Source organism: Poeciliopsis prolifica, unplaced genomic scaffold, assembly GCF_027474105.1.
Source record: "Poeciliopsis prolifica strain line A6 unplaced genomic scaffold, Auburn_PproV2 SCAFFOLD008, whole genome shotgun sequence".
Lineage (NCBI taxonomy): Eukaryota > Metazoa > Chordata > Actinopteri > Cyprinodontiformes > Poeciliidae > Poeciliopsis > Poeciliopsis prolifica.
In genome coordinates this window covers 2,144,374-2,155,131 of record NW_026562383.1, presented here as the reverse complement: position 1 = coordinate 2,155,131, position 10,758 = coordinate 2,144,374, and the positions used below count along the sequence as shown (strand labels likewise).

Below are 10,758 nucleotides of genomic sequence, written 5' to 3'. Positions count from 1 at the left end.
TAACCAGGTTCAAATTTCACTCAACAGGCCTGACTGTATAGTCAATTAAAGCTGCCATATGAAATGGTGAACTAAGCAATGATTTGATGGTTGTAATACTAACCATACAGTTATGATATGTATTAATGAAACAGCAATTTAAAGCAAGCAGGAATGTATCCCACTGTTTAATGACATGGTCTCCTGCTGCAGCGAATCCTGAATTTATCTTTCGGCCTTGTCACCGTCAGTGGACGGAGCTGACCCGCATCATGTCATGTAGTCTGAAATCCACCTGGGAAGAGTCCAGGAAGCATTCATCAGGTCTCTATGGACGTTTTTCATCCACATCTGTACAAAGACAGAGGCCTGCCTTGTAGAAAACCAAACGTTTTCTTTGAATGTACATCAACTTGACTAAACTGCATCTGTGACCTTGGGTGACTATGTCAAGGCATTTTAAGTAATCTATAAAGAAGTTTAATGGGTGATGAAATTTCCCTTGGTGAAACATAGAAAACAATGCCAACTTTACACATGCCGGAGGCTCAAAACGTCCTTGTTGGAAGTTTGTTCTTACACACCATTAATCTGGATGAAAATACAATACATATAATTGTTGATATTTTTTACATATTTGTGAATATGTAAAAAACAAACATGCTTTTAAATGATTGAAAATGTACTGTACAGCTACAATAAATACTGGTTCTTAGTGTAGAATAGAATTGCTTCTTAAATACAGAACTAAGGTCTGTGAGAACCAGAATTCATCCTGATGTAAAATGATCAATTAATGCATGTTTGCAATAACACGCTAATTATTACCCCACCATGCTTAGGAGTGTTTTTAATGGGAATGTCTTGACCGTTCTCCAGGAAACACATTTGTGAGGTCAGACACCGATGTTGGACGAGAACGGTTGGCTCACCGTCTCACTTTTAACTAATCCCACAGTTTCTATGGGGTTAAACTGAGTGCTTTGTGTAGGCCGCCAGGCTCCTGTTTAACATGTTTTGAAGCAGTCTGCATCCCTGAATATGTGTTGTGATAGAGTATGTTTTTTTTTGTTTTACAAGTCCACTCATCTTTGCTTCATCATTTAGTCACGTTCTAATATACCCAGGTTCCAGGATTGTAAATATGTCACTAAGACTCATAGTTGTAATTTAACACCCAAAAATGATAGAGTGACGCATGTATGCTTCACAATACACATTTTATTGTTATATATAAATATATTTATAAATATATTTCATATGTATATTCAATTGCCATTAGAAACACATTTGCTTACATAGTACTGATATTCCTGAGTGTTTTAGCTTGAGCCCTGGTGTCTGCACATTAAAGAGCTTTACCCTTCTGGTAAGGTACCAACGATACCTTAACATGCATGTGCATTAATTAGCTCGAGTACCAAGGCAAACACATAACATATATATATATATATATATTTTTTTTTAAAAAAAGCAGTTAAGTACCAGGGCTTTCTGTTGGTCACAATTAAAATTCAAATAATTGTCAGTCTGTGGAAAAAGCCAACAGAAGAATGTAAATGTAAGGCACTGAACATCTGCCAAATATGATGAGTGTTTTACGAAGCGCACGGTTGAGTAAGGGGGAAATGGATTGCTACAGCACCAAATATTAGAAGGAAGAATCACATTTACAAAAATAAACAAGAATACAAAAGTGCTGGGAACGGGGTTTAAGGAGCCGTTGAGAACATTTAAAGTAGAAATACTCAAGCTAATGTATGAACACAGATATATTACAACATCATGGGCATGTGCAAGACACCAAGCTCAAAAAAAAATAATTTGTGAAAAAAAATTCAATATGTACAAAAAGTAGCGAGTTTTAAAACAAATGACAGTCTGTAAATATTACAGCATGTACCACAAACTATGACACAGCAAAAATAAAAAGCCCACAGCCATGAGGAACTGACAGTCACTCCATGAGGAAAAAATGTACCAACTGTTAATATATTCGCACTCTGCCAGCAAATAGTAGCTATCTGAAAATATATAATATATAGATATCTTATTTACACAAAGAGCTTTATGAAAGAAAAGTTCAAATCGGCATCATGACTGCATCAGACCAATTACTGGGCAGGTTCATACCTCATCTAAAACCAAAGTGTAACAGTGACTCCCTAATCGAGCAACAAAGAGGGCTGACATTCTGTCGAGGTATTTGCAAAACGGAGAAATACCCACTCAGATTCACATTCAAGACGTACATTCTGTTGTTGGGACATTCAAAATAAAATCGCAGACTAGCGTCTCTCACACATGGATACGTGCAACGTGTGTAAGCCCGGGGAAAAAAAGAGGCAAATATTACACTTGAGCGTCCGCTCTGTATTTTTTTTAACTCAGTCTGTAAGCGGCGGCCGGCGGCTAACTCAGGAGGAGTCCACCGGGCCGGCGACCATATTGCCGGGAGACCTGCGGTACTGAGCCTTGGTGTTTGTAACGGCGCCGTGTTTCTGTCGGAGATGAAGCCTGAGCTGACTCTTGTGTCTGAAGTGGAGGTCACATTTTTCACACTGCAGAAAGAAACAAAAAACACCATCAGACATGGTGCATTAAACTATGGAAGAACCTTTTAACCATTAAAAATAAAAAATAAAAGCCCAACAGAAAGTTTTCAGTTTTAAAGTCATACTTATGAGATATGACATTATAATTATGGGATTCATAGTTAATATTTTGGCTTTCAAAGTCATAATCATAAGATTCAATGTTTCATAATTATGACTTTTATTCTGATAATCATGACTTTGAATGTCAAAACTATAATTTTGAATCTCATAACTGCCTGGAAATTGAAGTAATGACAATATCAAAATTGAGATTGACTTTCAATCTTAAGATTGATTTTGAATGTCAAAATTATGACTTTTATTCTCAAAATTATTACTTTTGTCATCATAATTACAACATTAAAGTTTGTAATTATGACTCGCTGTTGGGCTTTTATTTTTTCTTTTATGGTTTTAGAACGATGCAAGGTCCTCCTTTCATGGAGGACCTTGTTATCAAGTGGTGGATAAGGGGATGGGAAGCTTACATGATAAGGCTTCTCTCCCGTGTGGATGCGCATGTGGCTCTTGAGCGTCTGAAGGTGGCGGAAGTGCGTCCCACAGATCTCACAGGGGTACGGTTTCTCTCCCGTGTGGATCAACACGTGGGCGCGGAGGTGGGCGACCTGGTTAGGGAAGAAACAGAAACGGTGACCGGACTGAAACGTGTCTTAAAATGATTTCAAAGGTCGGTGCTTCTCGATCTTCTCACCTGCACAAACCTAGAACCGCACGTCTCGCACTTGTATGGCTTTTCTCCAGAGTGAATCCGCGTGTGAGTCTTGAGGTTGGCCGGACGGTTGAACTGAGCCCCGCAGATGTTGCAGTGGTACGGCTTTGCACCTGGAAGCAGGTGCGGACAGGTTGAGCGAGGAACAAGCGTGGCTGCATCAAAGGGCTACAGCTGACCATAAAAAGCACTCACCGGTGTGAACTGTCTTATGGCTGGCCAGGTTGCCTTTGTAGCGGAAGGCAGCCTGGCAGCAGTCGCACTTGTATGGCTTGTCGCTGTGGACCTGACCCATGTGATCTTTCAGCGAGTCTTCCTCCGAGAACTTGGAGTCACACCCGTTGCAGAAGAAGCTATTTTCTGCCAATTTAAAAGAAAAAGAAAGAGAAAACAGCTTAAATTTAATGACTTTCAATCAGCAAAATAATATCACAGTCTGATGGTTGATGGTGTGGTACTCACCACAGCTAGAGGGCGAATAATCTGAGCACATTTTTGTGGCCTCGTCGCTGCTGAAAGAGGCTGGAGTGAGGTGGCTGGTCTCCATGCGCTGAGGACTATCGCAGCTAGAAGATCTAGAAACCAAAGAGTGCGTTTCAGTTAGTTATCCTTAAGAGATCCCCAATTAATGCCGATTCATCATGAGTTCTTCCAGTTGTACCTGCTGCTGCAGCTGAGTTCACTCATTTCCTCTCTGTGATTTCTGGCTCCCTCTTCTGGTTGGATCTCGTCATGTCCACCAGCTGCTTCACTACCGGCGGGGCTGAGAGAGGGTGAAGCAGATTCCACTTCAGCTCTGTTGCTCTGGGTCTCCCTCCCGCTCTCGTCAGGGGTTTGGTTCAGGACAATGAACTTGTACTTCTTCCAGTTGCGGGCCTTGGCGTCTCTGGGAGAATCGCAGGCCTGCTTCAGGCTCATTCTGGCGTTAATGCTGCTGCTGGACTCGGTGGGCGAGTTCGGCTGGCAGTCGGATCGGTGGGGGCTCTGCGGGCTGCAGATGACCCCCTTGCTGTAGCTCAGAGTAGGTCTCAGACAGCCGGTTTGTGGGTGTTGAGTGTTGTGGCCCTCCACGGGAGAAGCAGGACACTGGAGGTTACGGTGAGCTGCTGCCGGTCGGATAATGGAGGGTTGGGCCATGCTGGTGTTGACAATCTTTTTAGAACCTTCTAGTACCGTAGCGGGGATGTGCAGATCACCGTACACGTGGTAGGAACCAGTGGTGTTGATCCCCCTGAAGACATTGGGGACATACCCCCCACACTCCTGAGGGGACAACCTCAGTAAGAGGTTATTTCTAAAGTCTGGATCTTTTTCCTCAGCGAGCTTTTTAGCAGAGATTTCCTCAGCTAGATTCGAGGAGTTGTTCTGAACCTCTTCCATTTGCATATTCAGAGCCTGATGTCTGCAGAAACAAATTGAAATTAAAAACCGATCCCTGCAGCTTTCACAGAAACAACAAGATGCCATTTTCGAGTTTGATAGTCTGCGTTACCTGGACTTGATGAACCGGTGGCAGGTGTCAGCAACGTGCTCCATCTGTAGGTAGATGGCTGTGTTCAGGGTGGTCAAGGCCACAGAGTCATCCAGGTTCAAAAAGGAAGTGTACATGAAGTCCAGCAGGAGGGAAAAACCTTTAGGGTCCACTTTGGGGTCCAGGCTGATGGCACTAAGGCTCGCGTTCTCGGGTTTCATGAACACAGAGTAGAAGAAGCCACTGTAGGATTGAAAACAATTAGTTGTCAGGTAATAGTAGCAACGAGATGTTAAGTGCTCTTTTTCATCTCCAACACATACCTGCAAGCTACCAAGATGGCCTTGTGCGCATGAAAGATCTGACCGTCCACCTGCACCGTGACGTCGGTCAGGAGGTTCCTGCTGCGCAGGCGGTTGAAGTTGAGCAGGACGTCGCCTGCATGACGGGTGAATTGAATGCAGCCATCTGCAGTCATAGCCATGCTGTCGCAATCTGTGCAGAGGTGCAAAAAAAAAAAAAAAAAAAAAATCAAATCAAATTTCAAAGTGAGGTCAGTGAATACTGAATGTAAGGTCTTTGTATTTTTTGCAAATAAATTCAGGTTAAGGTCCAACACATAAAAAAGGTCATACGAACCAGCAAATAATTATATAAATCCAGATATGAATAAATGTTTATTAATCATGTTGGACAACATAAAAGTGTATTAAAATAGAAGTCATGTATGGGTGTGACAGGGCTAGTAAGTGGTGGAAATTTAAAAAAGGCACTAAGGACAAAAATGGAAAACATTAAAAAAAAAACTCAAAGCTTTCTGAAATTTATGCATGGAAAATATTATGATAAAAAGGAGCTTGCACACTCATAGTTTTTGTATGAGTGGCTGTCACCCTGGCTCTGCCTTCACATCTCCACTGACAACCCGGTGTTCTACTTGCGTTTCAACACCAGATGGCGCCATTGTAAACGGAAAAAACATGTTTACCAAACTGTGTGAAACTCTGCTTCCCGTCAACTGGGTCTTAACGACAGGACAGTAAACACGATACATCTACCGAGTGCATGCATGTGCTTCCCCCCCAAACGCCTGCACGCTTAATCAGTGAGGTTGTATTTACACAACCGACATAGTTTTTAAATACATTTTTCGTTTTTAAGGGTGGCTAAAAATGAATTCTAATTGATGTTATATGTTTGCCCCCCCAAAAGAAAATGAATAAGTTTGTCACAAAGTCCCCGGACTATTACGGGACACCGTTCTCATGTTTCTCTAATGTGCGCAGACAAACTGGCGCAGAGCGCGGAGCGCGCGCTGGCAGCCTGCAGTGTGTGAGCACATTCCGTCCTTCCTGCTCAGATTGGAGCTGCCAGCGCGCGGAGCGAGAGGTTTTCTGTTCCCCCCACATCACGGGAACTCGTCTAATTTAACCAGTTTACACTCACTCACACGCCCCCCAGCTAACCAATCACCCACCGTGTTTCTAAACTCCCCGAAATTGCCACACTAAATCTCATACGTCACGGCGTGAAAAGAGATAGTCGATTTCAAGGAGTGGTTTAATTGTTACAGCGTAACTTCGGGCTGCTTCAGAGCAGGCCAGCACAAGTCCTGTCAAGTTTGCAAATAGAAACGTTAAAGTTGCTCTGGAGTCTCTCCAGGGTCTCGTTAAGTGTTTCACAGCTGGCTCTACTATCAAAACAAACGCCGAAAACAAACGCTTTAGCGAAAAAAAAAAAAATAATAATAATAATAAAAAAAGAAACTGCGCAAAGAAAATTGTTAGTGACTGAACCGGACAGACCGGTTCTGTTGCGCCACAGCTAAACACAGCATGACTTTAAACTTGTGAAATAATAAACAGGAAAAAAAAGTTAAATAATATTTGCGAGCATTAAGCTACGAGTTAGAAAAATATCCGGCGCTACAGGTTCACTAAACACTGAGCGGAAGCAGAATAAGTCTGTCTAATGAACAGAAACCCAGTTCGACACCGCGCTTCCGTTTAAAACAGCGCAACATGACTGCGGCTGTCAAAAACAACCACCACAGTTCACATATGGCAGTTCACTCTCAGCTTAAATGTTCACGAAACACTCTAAATAAATAACAATCTCCAGCAGTACAGCAGCTGGCGCGGCTGCACAAGCCTCTGCCACTTCCCTACACTTCTGAGAAAATAGGAAGAGAGAGAGAAAAAAAAGTCACCTTATAAAAGTTTCCTCGAAACTCTGAGCATCACCAGTTCTGAGAATCCAGTTCTAAGAAACACAGCGGCTCAATTCTCGGAATTTTAACAGAAGGCTGTACCATTATTTGCGGGGCGGGGAGGCTCTCTTCCCCGTACGTCCCCTCAAACTGCATTAAAAGCACTTTAGACAAACACTATAGGTGCACGTCACAGACACGCTTTCTTTTAAGTGTTTTATAGTGATTACTGTGAGATATGTCAACTCTATAAACTCAAACGAATGGGTTATTACTAATTCCAACTCTCCCCGCGTAGTGGTGGCGTCCAAGTGCAAGGTCAGCTGACCGAGTTATAAATACTGCGGGGAACAGGACTGCTCGTTGTCTATCAAAACTCGCCCGGGGTCCTATGAAAATTGTTGGAAAGTCAGCCGCTCATGTTCCCAAAATGAGTAATGTGATGTCGGCGTGTTTATTTGTTGGTTTGTTTTTCACTTTCCCCCAGCCACACGCTGCTAATTCAAGCTGAAAAATGGATTTCCTTGTTTCTCCGAAGGGGGACACGACAGCTTCATCTGTCACAACTTCACCCGAGTTAGCGGACTAATGTCTCCACTCGACCCTTCAGATCAGCCATGTTTACGTGTCAAAACTTATTTCACGTCGTCTCACATATGTTTATGCGCATTGACTGTCATCAGACATGTTGCTGAAAATGATCTATTAGTTGTGTGTAATTTCTTATTGACCTAACACGCCCTAAGCTAACTGAAAATATGAGTACATCACAATGCATGCCGGGAAACTAAATGCTCTTATTTTCTAGTTTCCTTCCTCAACACATAAACATCCAGGAAAAATAACCAAATCATGAAATGTAGTGTGTAATAACAATAATTATAACAACAACAACAACAACAACAACAATAATAACTACAAATAATATTAATAATAGTAATGTAATATTATAGTGACATAATAATAATAATAATAGCTACTACAAATAATAATAACAGTAATATATAGTACATAATCTATGAGGAACTGGATATTTGTGACTAAGCCCTTGATGACTTTCATGATGTTTGTTTATGGCAGATATAAATATGATGCAATAGTCATTGGGAACAGGCTGCTTCATGGATATGGAGATGAGATCTGAAATATTCCTAGATGTCTGGGCCAGTTCCTTTTTAGCTGGACTCTCCCAAATCCACAACAGGTGATTCAATGTCCTCCTCATACACTAAATCTTGTTCTGTTTTGCTGTCTCCCTTTTAATAAAGCAGATCGCTTATTGGATTTACAGTGAGTTTCAATCTGTTACATAAATTGTTGTGCACAAATAAACAAGTGGGCCATTGAAGCGCTAAACACAGAGAATGTGATACAGAGAAGCTTTCAGCAGCTGTGGGCTCATAGCGCCTGACACTTATTATAAAGCCAAGGCCATGGCTCTTTAAATTGTAAATGAATTTTTCTTTGTGTGTCAGGCACATTGTGCATATTCCTGCTGGGTTTTCTTTAAAGATGTTCAGTGTGTTTTTCTTGCACAAATACGAAAACGAGCTGTGTTTTGCCAGAAGGAAATTCATTCACACCTTGCCTTCTTACAACCACAACCTTTTATGTATTTTATTAGAATATTCCGCGATAACTTGACACAGAGTAATGCATAAGTGAGATGTAAAAGTGAAAATGATGCATGGTCTTTAATTTTTTATAAAAACAAATCTGAAAAATGTGGCATGGATATGTACTGGTTCAAATTTACTCTGATACCCCTGAATAAAATCTAGTGTGACGAGGTGCTTATAGAAGTCAGGTTTACTCACAGATTTCTTTTGAAATATTTAAAATGGATGCAACTTGGCACACCGTTGGCTGGTGTTTGCGAAGCAGACAACCCAGGAGCACAATTTCTTCCCCTTGACACTGACTGTCTGTACTAAGTGTGCGCTAAGCCAGTTTCCACTGTGCATCTAAGTGCATATTAGGGCATATTTGGTGTTTGAGCCATTAAAAGAATCGGTCACATGTAGGTGTCCTTGGGACAGCTGTTTTGTAAAAATGCAAAATGTAAAAAAAAGTTCAGAAATACTTTGAAATGTTTTATTGCCTCCAACATTTTGGAGAACCTCGTTCACCAGAAACATAAAACATTTACTCTTGATAATGATATCAATCATGTTTCCCACATCACCATAAACTTGTCCAAATGTTCATATCTACAGTGCAAAGATCTTTGATTTATTATTAGTATTATTATAAATGAGCTTCTAATAAATCTCCCTGCCACTTGAGATCTTGCAACAAAGACAGTCCTATTCATCCATCCTGCAGCTGCGCACAAGTCATTGAAAATGTGGAGCAACTGCATTTTTTTTTCCCTTCACAAATATGCAAAATTAAATGAAACGAGCAGCAAAAACATTAAGGCTTTGCAGTCATCATGAACTTCAACGTGCAGAAAAGATTGCATGCAGTTTAAGTGGCTATGGCAAGAAAAAAGAAGTGTAGAGAATTGTTTTGCATCGCTGATGTTTTTCCCCTTGTGGTTATCTTTGGTGGCCTTCGTTTCTGTGGGTGCAACGTCTCCACATCCTTTTTCTGCAATGAATTACAGGAGACAAAAAAAGTTGCTCAGTCAGGTGCAGCAGAGAGCTCGGTCCAGTTCTTGGTGTTTTGTTCGCAGGCGAGAGGATGCACGGGTTTCAGATTAGCCAGCCTTTTGCTCGCGTGCATCAGTGCAACATCTTCGGCTTCTCACAAAGGCCTCGCTGCAGATAGCGAATAAGAGACAGAATTCTGCATGCGGTAGATAATCTCCTCAAGAAGGTATCGGCTGGATCTCACAAACATGCCACTTTTTGATTATTTAGCAAAGCAGTGCGTCTGGCTTTTCTAAACACACAAAGACAAATAAATAAAAAGAAGTAACTGTGTTCTGCAGTTTTGGGTGAAATAAAGGTATTTCCTGCCTTTCAGATTTCTTTTGTGTTTTTTGTCACACTTAAATGCTTCAGAACAAATTTGAAATTTGCAAACTGAAGACTTGGTGAACACAGTAAGTTATTTTTGAAGTGAACCAAGGGAAACAAAGTTGTCCCAATTAAAAGAACTCTGTGTAAAAAGCTTCATTGCCGCCCCAGATAAGTCATGATTTAACTGTGATTAGCCAAACTTTTTGATATGTTTCTCCGTCACGCCAAGATCTGACTGCTGTCGGCTTGAACAGAACCTGCCTGACCGCATGAAGGAGGCAAAAAAGATCCCTCAAGTAATATGATTTTCAAGAGAATGAGTGGAATAAAGTCATTGAGATGCGTCTGGAAAGTGTGACAAAGGAATTTTTAAGGCTTTAGGACTCCAGTGTCCCACAGTGGGCAACCTTCCCACTTTACTGAGATTGCTTCAGGCACCCAGGACAAATTCATCTGGGAAATCACAACCAAGAACAACATGTAGAGAAAAGCAATGCAAGCCTCTCTTGTTATAGCTAAGGTCAGAGTGCATAATTCAATAGTAAGAGACAAAAATGGCAAACTCCAAGGGAAAAACCACTGGTGACTACAAAAAAAAAAAAAAAAAAAAAAATCTAAACAAAATATAAAAACCACAAATTCACACATTTGACAATTTGACAGTCTGGCCACTATCTTCTTATTCACTTGATTCCCATCTCCCTTCAGTGCTCCATCTGGGATTTCTTCAATTGAGCTTGATTTCTCCAGTTGAATTTCAAACAGGAGAAGTTGTGAATGTTGACATTAATTTTCTAGTCTGCTCT

The 10,758-nt window shown here is 41.2% G+C and overlaps 1 protein-coding gene across 1 annotated transcript; it reads right to left on the bottom strand.

The window, feature by feature from the left end:
* Positions 1–1,180: 1,180 nt before the first annotated feature.
* On the bottom strand, positions 1,181–7,040 carry bcl6ab (BCL6A transcription repressor b). The gene is made up of 9 exons (XM_055033732.1): positions 6,987–7,040; positions 5,101–5,272; positions 4,799–5,020; positions 3,968–4,708; positions 3,769–3,881; positions 3,502–3,666; positions 3,289–3,419; positions 3,065–3,202; positions 1,181–2,540 (listed from the first exon to the last, which is right to left on the bottom strand). The coding sequence occupies exons 2-9, from the start codon at positions 5,259–5,261 to the stop codon at positions 2,397–2,399; spliced, it is 1,815 nt and encodes a 604-aa protein (XP_054889707.1). The 5' UTR covers positions 5,262–5,272; positions 6,987–7,040; the 3' UTR covers positions 1,181–2,396.
* Between the last annotated feature and the right edge of the window lie 3,718 nt (positions 7,041–10,758).

Excerpts from the sequence above, each read along its gene's own strand:
- bcl6ab (XM_055033732.1), bottom strand. The coding sequence starts at position 5,261 with ATGGCTATGACTGCAGATGGCTGCATTCAATTCACCCGTCATGCAGGC. Across the intron at positions 5,021-5,100 it reads GCCATCTTGGTAGCTTGCAG|TGGCTTCTTCTACTCTGTGT; the intron begins GTATGTGTTGGA and ends TCAATCCTACAG. Across the intron at positions 4,709-4,798 it reads CACCGGTTCATCAAGTCCAG|ACATCAGGCTCTGAATATGC; the intron begins GTAACGCAGACT and ends TTGTTTCTGCAG.